The sequence below is a fragment of the Hippocampus comes genome, unplaced genomic scaffold (genome assembly GCF_001891065.2).
Source record: "Hippocampus comes isolate QL1 unplaced genomic scaffold, H_comes_QL1_v1.1 scaffold157, whole genome shotgun sequence".
In the NCBI taxonomy this organism is placed as follows: Eukaryota; Metazoa; Chordata; class Actinopteri; order Syngnathiformes; family Syngnathidae; genus Hippocampus; species Hippocampus comes.
This window is the reverse complement of record NW_017805149.1, coordinates 773,212-795,725: the sequence shown is the minus strand read 5'-3', so window position 1 is coordinate 795,725 and position 22,514 is coordinate 773,212. Positions and strand designations below refer to the sequence as shown.

Genomic DNA, 22,514 nt, shown 5'->3' with positions numbered 1-22,514 from the left:
AAGCCCTACTTTTTACCCCTAAATTGGAACTAAAGCTTTAATTTAAATCCAAAACCCTGTTTGAAAGCCTAACTTAAAATCTTAACCATCTGTCTTGAAAAGTTAATGTGAAAACTGAAACCCAGACCTGCAGCCCTCTTTTCTAAACTCTAATCCACGTTTGAAACCCAAACCTGAGCTCCAATTTAAACCCAAAAATATATCAGTTTGAAACCTTAATCCTTGTCTTGGCACCCCAACTCTGCATTGCAAACCTGATTTTGTTGCTATTCCTGCTGAAAAGAGATTAAAGGGGGGAAAAAAAGCACACACGCACTTGAATAATCTTTTGCATTTACTCAGTCACAACCTTTTTTTTTCCAAACAAAGTCATCTAAGAACTCATAACAATTAAACATCATTCATCGACTCGTGAATTTTGGAATATGTTACAAAATGATATATTCAGATTTGTAAATACAATAGAAAGTCAACGGCTTCTGAAAACGGGGATGTGATGAGAACGCAATGATGAACGTGCACTAATAGGGAAGAAAACATTGGATAAGAAGACAATAAGATGGACAAACGTGCAACTATTGGATAACGGTTCCACGTAACCCTTGATATTCATTCCTCATTTGCATATGCTGTTGTGCAATCTCTTTGCCATCCGTCATTTTCATTGCTAAATTTTTTTATTTTTGTCATCGATGACGATGCCCGAGCAATTTTGAGTGCAATGCTGCTATGCCGAGTCAGCCTGCAGTAGTAGAACCGTGCTGTTGGACGCTTTTTTTTTTTTCCAAACCTTTCACATGGAAAGGAATTAATGAATGTTGGCTTCAGCTTTGTCAGAAGTAATTTGGCGGCCTCACATTTGATGGTAATCCACGGCAGAGGTTGGGACCGCCACTCTAAACTTGAAAAATGGTCTTGTACAGTTTGGGAACAAGTTGTACATTGTAACCAAACATAAATATGGAGAATGTATTATGTGAGTCGGAAAGAATCCATCGGGAAACAAAAGCTGCTCTACAGTAATTGGTGGAAATTTTAAAAAAGTGTCAAGGAAAAAAAAATGCATATAATCAGCATTTTACAGGGAGCAACATCAAAGAGGAAAAAGAAGACGTCTAGAAAAAAATCCACTTGTGCTGGAGCAAAATAAACGTCGATGAAGCTTCTGGAAAGTGAAAGGTGAAGAGCCACCGTTCCACAATGATGACATGAAGGGGAGATGGATAGTTAACCCTCCTGTTATATTCTTCAAAGGTTTAAAACTATCAACAAATTTTCCTTTGAAACATATATATTTTTTAAATAGTCAATTAAATGTCAAACACTAATTTCAACTGTCAGTTACCTTGGCCCAGATTTCACATTGAGCAAGCAGATTTTTTTTTTTTTTGTGGCTTGGGACGTGATCATTATTATTGTGCCGCTGATACTTTTTTTGAAAAATTGAAACCCAAGATGCAAACTGAAGCGTGATGTTTGGCATACAGCTCCATCGCGTGCAATTTACATAATAACCCGCATTACAAAAAGAAACCATAACTATTGTGACACTATCAAAAGAAGTTGGAACCCGCCCCGCAGCCCTACGACAGAAAGAACATACAGTATGTCAAAATATGAGCTTACATTTATATTAACAGACATGTTTCACTATAAATTACAAGAGGTACACATGTGCTGTTAAAAATGACCTGCTTTTAGAATACAACTATGTACCGCTGGTATTCTGTCGAAACACGATAAGCGAGAAGGACACTTAATTCTGATTCATCCATCCCAGCAATGCATAGTGACAAGCAGAAACTTGAAGTGCTCTTCCACGAGCTAGCAAGAGGTACAGTCAACCTGCGTAACCGACCATTGCCTTTTAAACAACAGAATAAGTCATGACTTCCTGTTTGTACATCACCTTTGTGTTCATTAGAATAGGCCCAAATTTCACACTCGGTACATACATTTGTGAGTAAATTGGGACAAGACTCTTCAGTATTTTTCTGGCACAATTTTTGTTGGTTGTGGCATAAGATTATTCTGACAGCCCCTCAAAAAATAAACAAATGGTGTGTTGTGCTTCCTAACCCACTAGCCGAGCAGCTGTGAAGTTTCAGAAGATTGGGATCCTATTACCCAAGGTTGGGTTAATTTTTTTGACCCAGCAGGTCAGGTTGAAGATTGGATTTGGCCGAGCTGAAGAGTTGAATCTGGTCGTGGCTTTTGGTGTACTCAAGTTGAAGTATTTTTTTTTTAAATAAATATTCTTAAATGACAGTGGCAGCGGGGTGGATCAGTGGGTAACGCCGCTGACTTTGAACACAAGGAGGCAGATTCAAATTCTCGTCAGGGCAGATGGCCCATTCCCAGAAAATAGTTGGGTTGTGAACAGAAGAGTACTGTATTCGGTGTTTAAAAAAACAAAAAAGCCCCATCAAACTGACAGGGAGAAGTCACTGCTTCTTTGAAAATATTAGTAATACATTTATTATTTTAAACCACAGCTGTACTGATAAACTGGTGACTCATTTCTTGGTAGCTATAATTCATCCGTGTGGGTCGTTTTTACTTACCCCCCCTTCATTGGATCAAAATCTTGACCCAACGTGCAGGTAGGTGTCAATGCAGTCAAAAACAAAAACAAACAAAACAAACAGCATGAGTTAAGTCGCTTTTGGACACTTTGGGGTTCGCTATTGCAGCCATTTTGGGTTATTTTCAACACAGTGACTTTAAAAGTGATTGTAAAATGGGTGAAACACAAGGTGACTTGCCTCTTGTCGTCTACATTGTTAAGTAACAGTGCACAGCGACTTTCAGAATAGCCCGTATAAATCTTACGTGCTGGAGACTCATTCATTTCATTCCTGGGAGCAAGAAATTGAATGTGTTTTTTGGAAATTGGTTTTGTTGAGGTTTAAGCATGCGGCCGGTCACCTTGACGAATGAACATTTTTGGTGGACCATAGAAACGGACCTAACAGGAGGGTTAAGCAGCGGATGCACACATTTCAAAAAAGCAGGGAAGGCTTGAGTACGTGATGAAGAAAAAAAAAAGTATCAGAATTTAGAGGGGAAATGTTAATGTTGTTGTTGTTTCAGGAAGCGGAACCAACAGAATCCGAGTGAAATGTGATATATCCCGATGAGGATGCCGAGGGTGAGCTTACAAAACTGTTTGTGCCTCCTTTACTCTCCCCCAAGCTCGCCTGCTTGTGCTGGCCCCAGTCGGCTGCCGAAACCCCCGCCTTGGACCTGCAAGAAGGTGGGGGAGTCTGTCGGGTGCCCCCCACAGGCGAGCCCACCCCCCGACCACCTTTGCCGCAGCTCCCGTGACCGCCGGTCCCGTCGGGTGAGCTCATCGCGGCGCTTTTGTGTTCCGAGAAGCGCCGGAGCGCTTGAGGCTCCCGTTCAAAGTCGGTGAGTGCAAAGTGAGGCAGGAGGACGGCGTGGCGCTCGTACACGCTGGGGATGAGGGCGACGGTGCAGGACGCGCGCCGCGGGCTCTTCCTGGGGCTTGGCAGCGGCGTCTCGTCGATAAAGTTGATGACCTCGTCGCGGCTGAAGCAGCGCGGGTCGTCGTCGCGGTAGTCGTAGGCGCCGCACGCCACGCGCGGCAGGTGCTTGAGGGAGTGCGTGTCCTCAGAGCGCCGCCGCTTGCGATGGAGGTGCCGGTGGTGATGATGGTGGCTCTCCTCGTGGTAGGAGACCAGGCTGTTCCTGCGCCTCTCGCGGCGCGGCAAGGTGGAGCTGTAGCGGCCACTCACTATCATGTCCTCGCTGGAGCCCCACCGGTGAAGGTAGGAGGGGGGGATCCGGTCGATGGTCCACATGTCGGTTTCGTCGTGGGAGTATCTTCTTGTAGGGGGCACCTGGAGGAAAGACATAAGGGGGGGAAAAAACCCCAAACAAGTGCCCCGCTCGTGAGTGCATGCGTGGTCACGGGCTGTCCACGTCAAGACACAACAGAAAAGGCATTTCTTATGGAAAGACGTTCGCGTACGGGTGTCAAACTCGTTTTTGTCGCGGGCCACGTCGGAGCGACGGTTTTCTTTCGACGGGCCGTTATGAACCCAAATAAACGTACGATGGCCTCATATTACATCCACGCAACAAATCGATGAATTAACTACTTTTGAAATCGGAGGCCGGCAAGATCTGTTTGTTCAAATACGTTGACATTCATTTCTTGTCAAACAAAAAAATGCCTGCGATGTCTCCATGTTTTCAAAACACAGGACAATTTGCAAATTTGGTATTTTGTCAAGAAACATGAAGCTGATGCAGATCATTTGCTTTTGTGGGCCACAAAAAAAAATGTGGCGGGCCAGATCTGGCCCCCGGGCCCCAAGTTTGACACCAGTCTGTTCGCACATTTATTCCATAGCCTTGATATCCCAGGTAAGGTCCGTGTGCTACTAGCACAAACATACTAGTTGAACAATTGATTTTTTTTTTTTTCCACTGCGACTTTTAATCTATATGGTACAGATGGATATCATTGATACATGTATTCAATATTCATCTTTTAAGGTCCTCGTACTAGAACACTCCTTGTCCATACAAGTAACACAATTCAGTGCACTAGTAGAACGATTTGGGTGCAGACTTGAGTAAATTGGCTGTGCTTTCCACTACTCGTACCATTTAGGAAGGTCCGTGTGGTCGTTTGCACTTGTCCTCACGCTAGTAGCACACTCGTAGAATGACTACGTTTCACCCGTCGAGTGACTGTGGAGTTTTTTGTTTTTTTTTTCCCCTCCCATCGCGAGTGCCACGTTTGGCCTACTAGTACAACCTTGAGCTGGATATGAAGAATAGAGAATAAATGCATTGAAAAAATTTTTAAACATCCTTGATATCTAGCTGAAGTACTCACATTGTCCACACTAGTCAGGTGATTCGGTAAGGTACTAGTAGCGCTCTTTTTCCTATTGCCTTCTATTACTGTATGACATTTCTGCTGACTAGTAGGACAACTAGTGTCCGTGCTACTCGTGAGGCAAAACAACGCATTCGCTGACATCTCCGTGCCACAATTCAAGTGCTAAATCTTAAGTAGCAAAATTTGATGTCGCAAAGTGGATCAGAAGCACCCAGTTGTCCACTCGTGCGCCGTTTTGCTTCATGAGTAGCATGTGGCTTTCCTGCCCGTACGTTAAAAATTGTCTTACAAGTGTGCAGAAATATCAAAGCAGGAGCTGAAGGCGGAAGCGGCAAAAAAACATTTCCAAGCCTGTCGTTTGCCAGGTTATATTCGAGCCAGATATCAAGGTTATCAAATAAATGCTCAAACTGCTTTCCATGTGTTGCGCGCGGTTGCGTCATAACCGCAACACACCTCCTCTTGCTCATAAATCACATGATATACTTGTTTGGATCTCATTGTCACAACACACCGTTTTATTATCATTTCTTATCGTTTTCCCCAACCCTGACCCGAACGTGCAGTGCAACGATGACGATAAGTTTCCTGATCAGTTACTCTCTCTACACTACTTACAAAAAAAAAAAACATTTGGGGTCTTTTTGTTGAAATTTCAGGATGCACCTAAAATTCCAACCTTTGCTTGACCATCCTTTAACTTTTGATTGCACATGCCCAACTCAAGAATGCAGGACTTTTATGCACAAATGATGTCACTCACACTGTAAGTTTATCAAGTTGGATAGAACAACAAACTAAGAATGCCCTCAAAGCATGACTATCAATCTTATCGACATACAGTGTGTACACGTGCAGACATTGCATCTTAATGGCCATATGAGAGGATGGATGAGGATGTCATTCACCCCAAATAACCTTCTGCCATCCATTCGTGTCCTTTACTTCCTTCTCATGCCAACTGAACGGCGTTTGCTGTTGCATGAGAGAGTAAGATGAATTTGGTGTTCCATCAGCGTAACTCCAGCCACTCATTATTCCCTTGAAAAGGCCTCATATCGGCTAATGTAAATCGACCAGCCTATGAATTGGTCTTTTTTATGATGCCGTTTGGACATTTTGGACAGGAAGACCGCACCTCACAATTGATCCAACAGTATTCAAACAGGATGGTCTCAGAGGGAAGTGGCTACCAATCTTAACGTGTCATCAGCAGGTTGTAACAGAGAAATTGAAGGAGTCACAGAAAGGCATAGAAGTGGACATCTTTGGAGATTTTCATGAATCAAACACCTGTTCTGATTTTGGACGTTAATGTTCCTGTTAGAAAACAGCAAGTAGTGCAGAAAGTATCGGAACTTTGATCAGTTGGACAAGTGCATTCAAAACCCGGAAAGGTTGTAGCACCTTGTAGGTTCATCCTGAAATTTCACCCCAAAGCTGAATATCCCTAACCTTTTTGGAGAGTTGTGTTGTGTTGTGTTATGTACTGATAATCAGCAGAGACGTTATGCAAAATGTTGCACTGGTTATTTTTACCACGGGGATTTTAACATGCTCTTGATGGATATTATCTTCCAGTAGTTTGGATCTTACAGATAAATTCATTAAATATACAACTAAAGATGAAATATACGGCCACAACTTGAAGAGCATTTACACAATCTAATAGAGTCGTGATTCCCAAGTTTTGTACCATCGCACATTAGCGTCATATCGTGACAGGTTGAACAATTAAATATGCTTCCACTGAATGGTAGAAGGGGCAATTAATTAACCCAGTGGTCCCCAAACTTTTTTGTGTCACGGATCGGTGGAGACAAGTACATGCTGTTCGCAGAACGGCAGCCTTTTTTTTTCATCGCTTTTAAATTGCCAGTTTTAAAGCACTGCTACTGACAACAAAGATCACACTGACTGAATTTGTGAGTCAAATTAAATGAAAACATCGATAATTCCGTATACAGTCTATACTTGTTGCAACATTTTTGTTTGGTGGTGTGCCGTGAAATTTTTCTAAAGTAAAATAATGTGCCTTGGCTCAATGGGCCTGAATGTTGGGAAAGACTAAAAGAAGATTCTTACTTTACACGTCAAGCCAACATACATAGCACAGTCCATATTTAACATGGACATTAAAACGAGAACATAAAAACAACTAAATATAATCCTGCAATATTTTTTTTCAAGACTAAATTCATTCCTCTCCGATATCAAGCGTCATTATCAGGAACTGTCTGTCGAGCTCTTGCAATGAATCTTATTAGATAGCACAAGTGTTCCTCACATTGTGGCCGGTCAGTGTGTGTCGATCTCAATTGTATTGTATATTTTCTAACATAATGGATAGGCTACTCACATTCCATTCTGCCCTGCTAACTTATGCAAGAGAAGGAAGATGTTTGTCAAGCTGACGTCATATTCACGAGGCTCATGTCACTCTGCACCCTTGCGGTGGCTTTTTTTTTTTTTTTTGTTGATGAAATTCAGAGAAAAGGTGAGACAGCAGACGATACAGTAGCGGTGTGAGGGACACCAGGGCAGAGAGAGGGCAGCGCAAGCATGGCGAGTGGCGTGAAATGCAGGACACGTGGGGGAGGATAGGACACGCATCAAATACAAAAAAAAAAAAAAAAAGCCACAGAGGCTTTACTGTACAATCAGTAGATAATTATGAATTTAAATTTAAGAAAAACAACAGGTCCGATTCTCTCTTGAATGTGCTACTTCACAACTTTATAATGATGTCTTCTGGTGCTATGCTCGTCTGTTTCTCATAAGTTGAAAATTACAATGGGTGCTTTAATTAAACACAAACAATTGGTGAAGTGATGGATGAAGTGATGGCTACTGTATACATCTCTGTTTCATTCAATGAAGATGTCCTTAATGCCAATTTTTTCTTTTCTTTTTTTTAGATCATAACCAAATGACCAAAGTAAAAAAAAGTACTGTCCGTTGCCGGGACTGCAGACTGGAACCGAAGGTCCTGTCAAGTTAAATTGACAAAGATGGCACAGTGTTGAGATGTATTTGTAAAAATCAAAAGTAAAAATGGAAAAGAAAAGAAAAACTGAGAAAGAGAAACTTTTTCTCTCAGCTTACATCATCAACAGTCTTCCCGGTCCAGGCTCAGCAAGTGAATTTCATCAGCTCTGGTTTGCTCAACATATCTCTTCAGAGCGACTTTAATGTATTATGCAGGGCCAGAATGACAAGTTTGCCGAAATAATTCATGATGGAATTCAAAAAAAATGATGATCAGGGTTTGGTGAGTTGCCCTTGAAGGCTGAAGGCCATCGGAAAAGAAGCGCCTGATTGTCTTTGTTTTTATACTTTGCCACAATTGATTTGAAATAAGACCTACGAAATGTGTTTCGAATATGGCACTTAGCTTTCACGAATGACCGACTATGACCGTTTGCGGCTTGGGATTTATTTGATTTTTTGTGGACCACGTCATTGAATTACATATTTTCAGAGACAGGCGTAGAAACAAATGAAAATAAATCTCAGGGTCACCATTATGCTAATTGTAGTTGTTGTCATTCGTAAGAGACCTTGACACATTTCTCTTCAATAAACTGGCCAGTCTCATGTTGCGTTCGAGATCATAGCGCGTTATAAGACAGGACATGATCAGGAAGCTCAAAATTTTTTTTTCGCATTTCCATGTTGAACTGTTGATATTTCGATTGTGCTTTGATTGTACTTCACGATAGTCTTTAAGTCGAGCGCCGATCGGGATAGTGGAAGCCAGCCAAGCTACTGGCAAACCCGCTGCTCTTCAACAACCAGTTTATTTTTTGTACTACTGGACATGCAAAGACTTATTTTGGCCGAACATTTTTGCTGCTGTTAGTCGGGTCATGGCAGTAGGCGGTCGAGTCAAAGGGCCTCTCTGAATTGGCCGCTTGGGAAGAGGAGATGCCGTAAACAAGCGAATAGCAACTTGTCGGCCTCAAGTGTTGAACGCTGATGTGGAGCCGTAAAGTCGACTCGTCGACTAGTCGGTTCAACCCCTAAATGTGGTGTTCTTTGGATCATGAGTGTTCCTCTGTTCTTTACTTCAGTTGATTTTTTTTAAGCGTCCTCTGCTCCGGTAATCCAGGCTAAAATATTGATTTGCAATGTAATGGCACCTATCGGGAGCTGCCAACTCAATAACTGAAAAGTATCTGGTTTATTTTGCATGAATGGGAGTACACTAAATTCCTGTACAGCGTGAACGTCATACTTTTGTGGAACATTTTAAATCAGGGGTGTCAAACTCATTTTTGTCGCGGGCCACATTTTAGTTAGCCTTTCACTTGGAGGGCCGTTATGACTGAAACCATATAAAGAAGTCAAGAATAACTGTTGATTCAACGATTGTTTAAGTTGCTATCATGAGGGGTTTGGTAAAAAGTATATGCTTAGAATATATCTCTTATTTATTACATGTGAGAATTTGAAATTCGACATTTTAGAAAGGATCATGGAAGTTGTTGACATGTTTGAGCTGCTTTCGCGGGCCACATAAAATGATGTGGCGGGCCAGATCTGGCCCCCGGGCCTTGAGTTTGACACCTGTGTTTTAAATGAAAGCTGAATTTTTACCCCTAAACCTCATCTTGATTGGTTTTATTTCAAATCGAATGTGGCGCCGCATAAAGGCAAAACTCATTGTCCAAAAAGCTCCGCGCCGACTATGTCTTGACGTTGTGTTGGCGGGAGCGCCGATGGTCTTTATTTTTTTCCCCAAAAAATTGGCTAGCCGGAATCGATAGAATTTCGGGAGCCAGGTAAAAAAAAGCAAATCGAAGCACACGCACAGCACACAAATCACATGGCATCTCTGACAGCATCACAATGTCTGTTCAAGGCCCACAATGCCATTTGACCATGCACATTAGCAATGAAGTGTCATTCAAAATAGGTCATGTGATCAAGTCAAAAGAAATGAAGAAAAATCAATCAAAGAATATACCTGCAAATACTGCATTTTATCTTCCTGCTGTTCCCTCACTGGATACCCTTGCGGGACCCCCCTTTCTAAGGTTGAGAACTCATACTTGGCATTACGGTCTACGGTCACGATTTCAGGCGCTGAGCTATAGTCATATGGTCTGTCAAATATTAAGTCGACATGAATTCCTCCATCTTGGCTGTTTTCTACAAAGTGCAGAAAAGCACGAGCGTCAGGGTTAGATAGCAACGGACTCACAAGACAGACAGACACACAAACGAAGAGATAATAGAGACAAGTTCAATTGCTTCCTGATTTGGTTTGCCTTTTGGTTTGACTTTGTCCGGCGAAACCGACTTGAGATCAAAATGGCTTTCTCTTTAAATGCTTTCTGAATGCAGAAATCAACACAAATAAGAGGAGAAAAAAAAAATAATCCCCATCCACGGTCCCAATTGGAGCAGTCAAGTTAATTTAGGATGTGTTGAGCTTGACTATAAAATGCTGCATTTGAGGGAAAACTGTGACAAAGGGATGAAAAGAGAGCAGATCGTTTGCACAGGCAGGTGGGCATGCAAGTCAGCAGCTTCGTAATAAAAAAAAAATTTAAAAAAGAAAGAAAGAAAAAAAAAACCAACAGTAAACAGTCCTTATACATACAACTGTGATGAGTTATACATGGCAAGCCCTCTGGAAAAAGAAAGCAGAGAACTGGAGGTGTTAATTATCACACAAAATATTGGCTACCCGGTGTTTGTTCCATGACCCCTGACTGGACAACATGCACTTCTCATGAAAGGACACCAGGGGGCGCACATGTTTGAGAGGTGAGGGAAATAAAGGGCGGAGAGGGGGTGGGGAGATTGTGGAGGATGCAAATTCACTTTAACCATCAGACAAAATACTGATATGCATAAGTTTAGCCCACACCATTAAAAAAAAAAAAAAAAAAAAAAAAGATTATAATATGACCCAAACGACCTCAACCCGATTTTGTCAGTGTCAGTCCGACTTAAAAAAAAATGAAATAAGAATAAACTCCTAACTAGGTCAGCGTTGCATCCAGAAAAACTAAACTTGGGGAATCTCTTTTCTTTGACGTGAGGGTAATCTGACCATGATGATGGCATCCAAATGCTTTTCTGCTTCCTTCCAAATTAAACGGGAGCCATTTATTTTATCGTCCTGCTGTTGTGGGCCAAAATGACCCATCTTAAGTGCAATGGAGTGAACAAAGTGCTGCGAGGTAAATATGGCCTTTGAATTGCAACCACTCCCTTTTTTTCTTTTTTTTTTTTGGGACACGGTGCTCATTTTACAGCAGTACATACGAGCACATTCCGACTGAGTAAATAGACACTTAAAAGTGTAGATCACGCGATAATATGGATTTCAGGGGGAAATTTAAAAATGTATTTATTTCAGGACTGTATTCTCGGGCAAAGAGTATAATCGTCTTTGTTGGCTAGTCACACGCTGCTGCCTCTGTCGGCCTCTCCCAGTCACAGGGACTTCATCCAGAGAGTCCTATTGGAATTTATCAGGAACAGAACAACTTTTATGCACAAAAAAAGGCTGACGGCTGTGTGTTAATGTAGCCTAAACATCCAACATGAGCTTTCTACGCACCTTCTTTTCCTTTTCTACAATACTACTACCATCATCAAATTCCCCTTGATGCAAAGAAAGTCGCCTTTCGTGATTATTTACCAGCGAGATATCCCCAAAGTTAAAAGTACTTTTAAAAATTCCATTTAAATTCCAGCTATCACATGGACATGATTACACGTGGCGCTTAAACCCCCTTACCAAAGCGTAAGAACACATAAAAATAAAATTGACCAAAGAATAAAAAATTAGCAAAAGAAAAAAAAAAACAGTGGCTGACACAAGCAGTGAAAACAGTTTTGGATAATCTACATGGCCATGAACAAAAACAAAACAAAAAACATTTCGGTGATGAGACAGCCATGGTATTGGGTCAGGAGAAAGGAGTGAAAAAAGGATGTTGGGAAGGTGCGGGTGTGGGGGGTGGAGAGAAGACTTGACTGCGGGGGAGGCGGGCTTACCCTCGTCCACCTCGTCATTGGACATGATGGCCACGCACTTGTCCCACACCAAGCGGATGTCGGCCCGATAGCGGTCACAGGCCCACAGGAACATGGGCAACAAGATGGACTGCACAATGGAGCACCAGAGCACACACACAACCATCCAGTTGTATGAGCGGTCGAACTTGAGACTGGCAAAGCTCACCACCTGGGCAGAACGAGACGTTTAAAAAAAGAGAAAAAAAAAAAAACTTTATAACATGATGGATTCAAAATTCCTTGTTAATGTTCAAAACTACTGAGCATTGTCTTGGGACTTTGGTTATCACAGTCTCGTGCGTTTTCTCACCATGCTAGCACGCGTTTTCTCAGGGTACGCCGACTTTCACCCACGGATCAAAAGCATGCATGGTAAATGCACCAAAGAGAGAATGTGAGCGTAAATGTTGCTTTTGTCTACATGCGCCCCGCCATTGGCTGTTGCCCAGCTGGGATAGGCTGCAGTTCACTCACGACTATAATGAGGATAAGTGCAAGAGAAAATGGATGGATGGATGGATAATCAGGAACTGCCACATGGATTTTGAAAATGGAACGTGCATTGTCCCGATTGCAGTCTGACAGTACAATGACTTCCGACTAGGTGAGTGAGTAACGAGTGCCGATGACAAGTGTGTTTTTCTTATAGTGCTGTCGTGAGAGGCTGACAGCACTTTACCCCTCTTCACTGGAGTATGAATAAAACTCGGATGCTTCTCAGCGGTATCACATGTGCATTGATATAACTTATTCCGATTGAAATGACAACTTTTTATTCCAAAATATAGTGCTTGATCACACACTGGCGCCCCCCCCCCCTCCCAAAAAAAAAAAAAACAACTTGCGCACAGGTCAACAAAACTGAGGGAATGCAGTAATCCGGTCACAATTATACAGACAGTCATCTTAACCTAAACCATATGACAAACGCACATTTGACAAGCAAATGGTGACAACAAGCCCCGGAACATTCTCTGAATACGGGCTTAGTCGTCTGGCTTTTTGCATCAAATGTAAGCAGTCTTAAGCTTGCTACACGCTCTCAGTTCTGCCTGCAAACATGATGAATCGACTTGTGAAAAATGAATGAGAGCCCGGGGCTGGAATTTGCAAGCCAAATGGTGACAGGCTGAAAGAAGGGCTTGCTCCTTCATTCGTTGACAAGGAGCTTCAAGGACTCGTGTTCCCACAAAGATGTGGATAGTGACATGCTTGTTGTGAAAGAGGGGAGATCACCCGTGCATTCCTAAACGATCTTTGCTCCCTTTAATGGGCCCACACACTCACTATCTGACTTCATGGAAAAATACAGCCATCATCCATAAGCACTGAGCCTGGCCTACTTTTCGGATGTGGACCAGGAGGAACACTTTGGTTTATGTAAATAATATAGCAGCATGGCATGTTTCCACATCGGGGTGTTATGTGGAATGATTAGTTCCAGTCGTCCCGTTGAATTTCTTTCCAAGCAAACCCCAAACACAATGAACGGTGAGCTATGAAGCGATGGTGAAATGGAAAAGGGAACTTTCGACCTCAAATTATGTTATCATCATTCCACCGTCGGTTTTATTGGTTATGCCGTTGTCAAGAGGGTTGACAGTTGTCAAGAGTAAAATGATGCAAAGGCCAAGTGAAGTCAAAATGTGAAACGAGCCTCCGGCGGGTCGCGACGGACACCGACGTGCCAATTGCTGTGTTGCACGCATCTCAAGGCCACGCCGTACATCACACAATCTTTTGCTGAAGATCAAAGACATGTTTTAGGAGCAAAATGATTGGCATTTTCATGCGGTCGACTCACCAGTATGGGGAAGCCGGTGAGAAAGTCATAGATGAAGACAATACCGCTGATCAGGTAAGTGATCTGCAGTGAAGTCTTGAGAGGTTCCGAGCCATCGATGGAGGACCTGCGCTTGCCCTGAGCGTCCTCCACCACAATGGTGGGGACGTTGAACTTGTTCTTGTCCGCTTTGTGGCCTGCCTGAATGGAGAAGGTCTGGAAGAGAGCAATGCCGATGCAGATCACACCCATGGTCACGCTACCGCCAATCAAGAGCAGGAAGCAAACCCCAAACCCCAGGCCGATCTCTGTCACAATGAATCGGCAGTCGGAGGTGTAGAAGCGGTCGATTGTGTCGTGCCAGCCCACTGCTGGGAGTGTGGACAGGATGAAAGAGACCATCCAGATCCCCATCACCGTGTGCACCGCCTGCTTCTTGGTGTTGCTCAACCTGGAAACACAAATACACAATTTAGAACAGGAAACACGAATCAGCCCACAAAAAAACAACAACACACGGCTGCCCCTTGACTTACGAGCAACCCCCCTTCCTATTTGCTTTGACTTGCGAGCAACCGTTCACGACACAAACGCTAGACGGCGGCAGCAATCTCAACTCAGCTCACTTCCCATTAAGCAGCAGTTTGTCAGAGAGTGAACAATTCTCTAAAAAAGAGGCTTGAGACTGTTGACTGACACAACCAGTTCAGAGTTTACTGCCAAACTAAACATAAAGAGAACTAAAACAACCATATGACTGTCCCTTTAAGTCCACCAGCTTAATGTTCACGGTAAATGCCAATGATGGGCTAAAAAAAAATCACATAATATCATGATACTCACAGGCATATTTTCTTTATCTTCACCCCCCAAAAAAAGTGTCATCTTACTACTTGAAAAAGTAACTCAGTTATTACAAATTACTTCCAGGGGTGTCAAACTCATTTTTGTCGCGGGCCACATTGTAGTTACGGTTTCCCTTGGAGGGCTGTTATGAATTTTGGGAAACCATATAAAAGTTTAACCACCTCCACGTTTACATACACTGTGAACAACAAATTGATAACTAGTTTAGACATCAGAAGTCAAGAATAATGGATTGTTCAAATATTGTAATTATTACATTATATATGACCATTTGAAATTTTGGTTCAGACTTTAGCAAGCATCACGGAAGTTGACATGCTTGAATTGTTTTGTGGGCCACATAAAATGATGTGGCGGACCAGATCTGGCCCCCGGGCTTTGACTTGGACACCTGTCCTTTTTTTTTTTTTGGCCTCTTTGGTGAACTAGAAGTGCATTTTAACAGTGATGTTGACGAATAAATATTGTTTTTAGTAAAAATAAAATAAAGACAACCTTTTTTGACTTAACGTGATTTTTTAATTTTTTTTATTTGAAAAATGTGTCTTTTCCGGATTTCACTTGCCATAAATGGACTACTTTTTATGATTAAAAACAATAGAATAGACAGTCATTCTAGACTTCACTGAACATCTTTTTTTAACTGACATTTATCATGTTCATTGTTTATAAAAACGATGACATTTGGGAGCGTCCTGCAGTCACACATTATGCTGGGACTTTCTCTTTAAGCTTGAATGCATACCGTGCTGGGAATATGTTATTGTTTTTTGGTTTTGTTTTTTTAACGTTGAATTTTTTAAGCTAGATAACACTTTGAGAGCACAGCGTGTGCAACAAACCTTAATATTTTTGTCTTTAGCTGACACAAATTCAAAATATAGTGACTTGTATTTCCAGTTTTTGATGTCACGTCCTTTGGATTTTCAGCCTAGGCTGGTATGTTTTTTTGTTTTTTGCTTTGACTTGCAGGCAAAAATGTGTGGTGGCCGTGAACTCAACTCACTTCACTCCAAGCAGCAGAGCAATTCTTCCAAAAAAAAAAAAAAAAAATAGAGAGGCTTCAAGTTGTTTATTGTCACTCCCGGTTGAGGTTTACTGTCAGATTAAATATAAAACAAAGAGAATTCTACTTTGTGTATTTAAAACGACCACATAACTTTGCCTTCAAGTATGCTCTGTTAATACTGTTACAGAGTTAATGAATAGCATCGGCGTGGCAGTTCCTACTTTGTATTTGGCTCCTTGATCTGAATTGGCCGCAAGGCTGATGGAGAGTGATGTGCACCAAGGGGGTGTGGCTTTAATTTACTTTGTGTGCGTAGAATTGAGGGTACATTTGTTTTGCATTAGTACAGAACTCACCACATTCCTTCAGCAGAACAGGAATAAATGTTGCATGTCTGATATTTGCACTTGCCAAAATCCACCAAAACATCAACAAAGATACACCCCCCAAAAAATTAAAATATTGTTGTTTCCATGTCCTAATCCATTTTTAAAGGATTATTTCACATACATGGTCGCAAAATGAAGGGCAGCAGTAGCTTCTGCAGCTTTGTGCAAAGACTAAGGAGGTCTTGTTGTCATTATGAGCAAAAAAAAAAAAAAAAAAAATGCTAGCCTTTCCTCAACATGCCAACAGTTCCTATAGCGGTGAGAACGCATCACTAAGCAGCTTGAATCTATTGCGTGAATGAGCGTCGCAAAGGGCAGCGGACGCTGTGAGAGAGCAGCAGCACACCACGACAAGGTTGAAATTCATTATTCAGGCTGTCAGTGTATGTTAATGTCAGAGACAAGGCAGCCATACTAGCTAGCTCAGCTGGGCAAATATGGAACCGCTGGAATGAAAAACGAACGTTTCCCCACACGGCGTTTTTACTGTTCTACAATTCTGTTGTTACAAGTAAGTGAATACTGAAAGGAAATGGCGAGTACAATGCCAAAGAGAAGGGAAGTGAAAAGCGGCTCTGATGGGTGTGATTGGGACAAATTCATGAAATTTAGTTGACAATACACCAGCTAGTCACGTCGGTGAGCCTGGTTTTGATTAACAGTCAGCAATTCATAATTAATTGTACAATGTTTATTATTTTCACAGTGGTGTAAAATAGCTCATGTGAGCTGTTCATCTTTTGACTGAACAAGGAAACCAGCATATTTGATGATACAGGTGTACAATGTACACCGCTGCAAAGTACACTCCCAAAAATAAACACATTGTCAAAGGCCCAGTGGCGTAAAAATGAGCGCTTTCAAAATTTGACACACAAACAGAGAGGAATGTTGTAAATATCTTGCATCTGTCCTATGCCTAAATGTTCGAGCTGCAAAAATATATGCGCTTAAAGCCAACAGTGGTTGAAATGTATGTCGCAAAGGCCTTCCAAGTCTTTCCATGCTGCGAAAAAAGGCGCTAGTTAACGGGCTTCTTCTAGGGCTCCCATCGGCCGGCAGACGGGTGGCGGGCTCGTTAAAATAGAGACATTGAGCTGTTATGTAATTTGTGGCATCGAGGGTTTAGGCATGGATGGCGAGTTAACCGCTTTCTGTCGTGGTAGAGATGGATATACAGTGGTACTTCAACTTACAAAATTAATTGGTTCTGGAAGACATTTCTAGAAACTAGAAAAATTTGTAAGCAGAGACACGTTTTCCATGTAAATGCCCTAATCCGTTCCAAGCCCCCACAAAATTCAGACATAAATGTTTTCTAACGCATAAAAATGCCTCAAAATATGTAACAAATACATGTTACAATTAGATTATTGAACAATAAATGAGAGTTGTGCATCATGTAAAAAACAAAGAATAAACAATAAAAATGGTGGTCGTTTAACTTTTAACTGCATCCTCATCGTTTTTTTTGCCCTCTTTAGTTCATGTTCTCTCTCAGAAGTGGTTTTTGCCTGGCGTTTTGTAAAGAACTGATCCAAGGACATTTGCTTTTAACAATCTTTCTAAAATGTCCAAGGCAAATATCAGCGTAGTGAGCGATTGTCCGACTGGTGAACACTTTTTCTGGGTGATTCACAATTACGTAAAACTATCAGAACGTCTCATGGCCCAAGGGGCGAATGACGAGGACGCTGACGAGACACATATCTACCTATTTATCTATCTACACACATAGACACACTCGGTAGATGTCCCTCTTAGCCAATGGGATGCCAGGAAGATGCCAGGTAATAGCCAATGGCAGAGCAGCTATGAGTATGTTGCGTTCGGGAAACTCTGAGCTGCGAGTAGTAGCCCATACTGTATTTTTACCTTTCGTATCTTGAAATTACGTAACAAGAGGCGATATTTCCGGGTGAAGCGTTTCCTAACTTGAAAATTTCGCATGAAGAGACAGACGTTCGTAAGTAGAAGTACCACTGTCGTTATAATAACGACAGTACGTAACTCGCAATTGCGCTGGGTAACCACAGATGCTAACAAGGGCGCTCGGTTTTCATATCGTGGGGCGGGGCGGAATCACCCCATTTTAGCTAGACCCAAGAGTTCAGGACAATTGAAATGGTGAAAAAATGTTTCAAGCTACAGTACCGCTCCACAATTCAGTCTAACATAGTTCTCTGTCTTTTCACAAGGTTTCATATGTTCCAACTTGTATAACGCATTATAAGAAAATCTCCAAATTCACTTGATTGGGTCTTGAAATTACTCCCTCTCTGACCAAAACAAATGTAACTCTTGTGCTGGACTTGATTAGATTGTGCAGGTATGCCTAATGTTACGGCCAGTTCGTATCTAAAACACCAGCGTGTAAGTGTGATAGATTGCGAATTTGAGCATCTGTTTGTCTCCGCAGTGCTGCCAAATTGGCCAAGCTAACTGTAAATGCATCATGCCCGAAAGGCAAACTCATTCTTCGTTTCTCAGCATCGGACTAAGGGTGAGACGTCTCGATCATCACCACGTATCACCGCAACACTTTCTGCACATCTCACTCACCACACCGCAAGCTTGTCGCTCTGCAAAGCTCAATACCGAGTTCATAGGTGCTGCGTTTGTTGGCTACTGGACGGCGACCACAAAATGAGAATTTAAATCATCGTCATTTAACAGATGGTCTGCAGCAAACCAAAGCGCTTTGAGGCGTGCCTTCGGCGAGCTGTCTTCATCTGCGCCAATAGTTTCTAGCAGAGCAAAATGTTTCTATGTGAAGCAAAACAACACCCCAAAAAAATATCCTACGATAAACCATCTTAAAAAAATATGTCGTGTAAAAATACTTACAAATTTGGCCAAATGGGGGGAAAAAAAGGTCCTACTGCCTAAAAATGACCACCATAAAAGAAATCATCACGTATCCAAGCTAAAAATAGCAACCACATCTTATTGCAAAGCAAGCGTCGATGTGTGAACAGCAGATGTCTTGGGAGTCTTGCGAGGCCAAATTGTGTTACTGCAAGATCATGCTGTCTGCTCACGGGAATCTTTATTATTCAGTGTCACTTTGCTAATATCGCTTGTGGTTTGGAGCCAAATGGAGCCGAAGGCCAGAGCTGGCAGATGCTCCTTGTGGAATATTCTTCCATGGTGTGAACTCAAATAGAAGCATTGGCTGGAGAGGAGCGTCACCTAGTACAGACTGTGAACCCATCTGAGAAGATAATTCGTTCAGGACCATATCCCGCCATTCACACCCAAGTCTGTTTTGTTTCCCTCCACACAAAACAAAAAAAAAAAGAACAAGAAAAGGTGGCTCACCTGTAGTTGACAGGCCAGCGTACCATCCACATTCGGTGGTAAGAGAGCGAGGTGACGGAGAAGCAGGTGACCAGCGTGAGGGTGTAGAAGGTGGACACAAACACCTTACACAATCCCTCATTCCACTCGTAGTTGGAGTGCTGGCGGCGCAGCGTGATGACGCAGTACATGGTGATGGGGATGGCCATGTTGAGGATGTGCGTTCCAGCCAGCGTGCAGATGAGGAACTCCAGCGGCTTCCACTTCTTCTGCTTGGCGCTGACGCTGAGGATGCTCCACGTGTTGGCCAGGATGGACACTCCCGAGCAGACCAGCCAAGCCAACGTGTTGGCGTTGATGATGTCATCCACCATGTTGGAGACGGGCGGGGCACAGCCTTGGGGGCCGCAATGAACTGTTGGCGAGAGCGGAGGCGCGCGAGGACGAGGAGGAGGTGGCGGCGGCGGGCAGGAGGGGATGCAGGGCGTCGGCCGAGGCAGGCATCCTACATGGGCGGGCGTGCACTCTCCATGGGAAGTGCCACAGCACGGCGACGACACGACAGCGGGGCGACGCGGTGGGAGGTGAGCGGGGAGAGGGTGGCGGATCCGGGCTGGTTGCCTGGGAATCGGAAACAGAGCGGGGGCGGCCATGTCATCAAACGCCATTAGTCGGTCCAATTGAAACTAATCCTTCATCAGACATAATCCCTCTTCCCAGTCAACTAATTACGCGAATCATCACACTGTATTACAGTTAATACCGAAAGTCATTCATTGGGCGTCCTTCAAGCAGAAACAGTGATCAGTCAGCAGGGCTATTTTGAAAAGAGCCGCAAGCAACATCCAAGAATTAAGCTGCCAGTGTAGCAGTGGATCAGAAAAGTCCACACACCCTTGGTAAAATGCCAGGATATTGTGAGAAATCAAGTTAAAACTTTTTTTACACAACTGATGTGACCTGTTCACTCAATTAAAAAAAATAAATCTTTCCGAGATGTGAAGCTGTAATAAACACCTAAGATGATTTGGTAGAACAAGTGTAAATAAAGAGCTGGGATGTGGCTATATTCTGAATTAACCCATCACGTTCATAATCATGTCGAATTGGCGTCCGCACACACCTGCCACAATTAAGAGAGCCTCATTAACCACAAATAAAATTCAAATGTTCTAGTAGGCTTTTCCTGACATGTGTTTTGTTCTCTGACAGTGTTCGTGTTAGTGCTGACACTGACTGCTATTTCCAGAATTTCACAACTCCTTCCTTAGTGACATTTTGTTGAGGACACACAAAATGGCAAACATCCACAAATGAAGTCATTGTACAAATAACACAACATAGTTATTTGAAAGGGCTTCTTGATGTCGCAGTAAAATATAAAAATAAAATAAAGAATAATAATCATATTTGCCCGTGTTCATATCACTGCAAACTGAGCATATTTTCATTTGCACCGCAGCTAAATCACAGATACTTAAGCGTTTATGAAAATATCGTTTATGAGCCACGGGCGCGAACGGGGCACAGCAAAACGGAATAAAAACCTTGTCACAACAAGCTATTAAAGATCATGCACATACTGTAAATATTACTGCTGGTGAGAGTCTACTTTTACAGCACCATTTACGACGCAACACGAGCCAAAGCACCGGAAGAAATAGAATGATGTTCTTCCCACTGCGGGGTGAAAAATGCTCGCCACACAGCCAGGGCATGTTGTCACATTCATTCTCTGTCTTTTGGCGTGTCCAAACACTCTTGTGCTGCGGGCTGTGGGCAGTACCCCTGAGAGGGGACACTGACAATGACCTCATCAGCATCATCATCATCATCATCATCATCACCACAACCAGCGCTTGCACAAGAGAGTCGCTGATGGTGTCGTGGTTCATTTGCCAGACCTCCGTGCAGGCGAGCGGCGTGGGTTCAGTTCCCACTCAGTGACAGTGAGTGTAAATGGTTGTCTGTCTCAATGTGCTCTGGTGATTAACTTGGCGACCGGTCCAGGGTGTAGTCTGGGAACGTCAGCTGGGTAAGGCCTCAGTTACCCATGACCTTGAATGGGAAAAGTGAAAAAAATGGAAGCCTGGATGGCAAAAACAAAACAAAATTAATGTACATGGTTTACACTTTCTGTTTGATGTGCTTCCAGAATTGCCAATTCATGTTCAAACGTAGACAACAAATTGTGGGCTTTTTTTCTCGGCACAATTTGTGAGACAAAATTCACTTGCACCCTGAAGCCTTATTTTAAAAAAAAAAAAATGTCATACAGCAGTCACCATCTGGTGTTGCATTACAAAATGTGGGGCACCAGATAGCAGACAATGGACACAGAAAAAGTGATAAACGGGGTCAAAAATTTTTTTACACATTTTTTTTTTGCGCTTATTCCAAATCTGCCCTTGTTTTTTTTCTCTAGCTCATCTGATTTCCATAATCATCATCAGCATCATTCAGAAAATGTGAAAGAACAACTCAACATCGACTATCAACACCCACTACTTGAAATGATGTTACCGTCACTTCAAAATGCATCCATCGCCTTTAAAAGCAAACAAACAAGCCACAGCTGGATAACGCAGGATTAAGTTCATTAAATATTTTCATAAAAATATTTCCCCTTGCTGAAAAGCTGAGCCTCAAAACAAACATGAAATTGTATAGTTCTGACCAAACGAGATTTTTTTAAAAAAGGCACTTGACCAATATTCGCGATGGAGACGATCAAAGCAAACTCCCGCATCGTGTTAAAATACGATCACAAAGCATTCCAAACCAAGCAAGGTCTGTAAAAAAAATTCCGTCTTTGATCCAGAGGTCCCCAGGTGCTTGGGAGAGCGAGGTGCTCTTCCACAGTTTGAACCAAATGCAGAAATTCTGTTTTACAAGCATAGCAAAAGTATCAAAATAACCCTACAAAGACTCCCCTTTAACTTAGCTTGTTAAGGATTGTTTATGATGGACGTAGGTGAATGGAAATATGATGTACCTTTAATTGAAAAATATATACTCAGGGCTAATTTTTGGAGAGTGACACTGTATTCTTTTCGTAACCTTGAGGGGCAGTTATTATATCAGTGAATTGTTATCATAGCTGACTTTTATGAAGCTGGCATGGGATCAATTCTTCCCCCAAATGATTTCAGCGCAATTCCCTTTTGCTCTCATGAACAGGGACAGACTCTATTGGACAGTATAAGCAATACAGAACATGCTTGGATGAATAGAGGGAGCCAAATATTTTGC

At 42.4% G+C, this 22,514-nt stretch overlaps 1 protein-coding gene across 3 annotated transcripts; it reads right to left on the bottom strand.

Moving 5' to 3' along the window:
• Positions 1 to 321: 321 nt before the first annotated feature.
• gpr153 (G protein-coupled receptor 153) lies at positions 322 to 19,881 on the bottom strand. 3 transcript variants are annotated; one of them, XR_002168050.1, is made up of 6 exons: positions 19,284 to 19,740; positions 13,719 to 14,148; positions 11,894 to 12,083; positions 9,846 to 10,030; positions 2,128 to 3,863; positions 322 to 1,979 (listed from the first exon to the last, which is right to left on the bottom strand). XR_002168050.1 is itself a non-coding variant. In XM_019868131.1 (6 exons), exons 1-6 carry the CDS (start codon positions 19,634 to 19,636, stop codon positions 3,090 to 3,092), a joined length of 1,860 nt encoding a protein of 619 aa, XP_019723690.1. In that variant the 5' UTR covers positions 19,637 to 19,740; the 3' UTR covers positions 322 to 3,089. The 3 variants fall into 3 exon arrangements, 2 of the variants coding, with proteins under 2 accessions (XP_019723690.1, XP_019723691.1); XM_019868131.1 differs by having other exon boundaries at positions 322 to 3,863; positions 13,719 to 13,913; positions 13,986 to 14,148; XM_019868132.1 differs by having other exon boundaries at positions 322 to 3,863; positions 19,284 to 19,881.
• Positions 19,882 to 22,514: the final 2,633 nt, after the last annotated feature.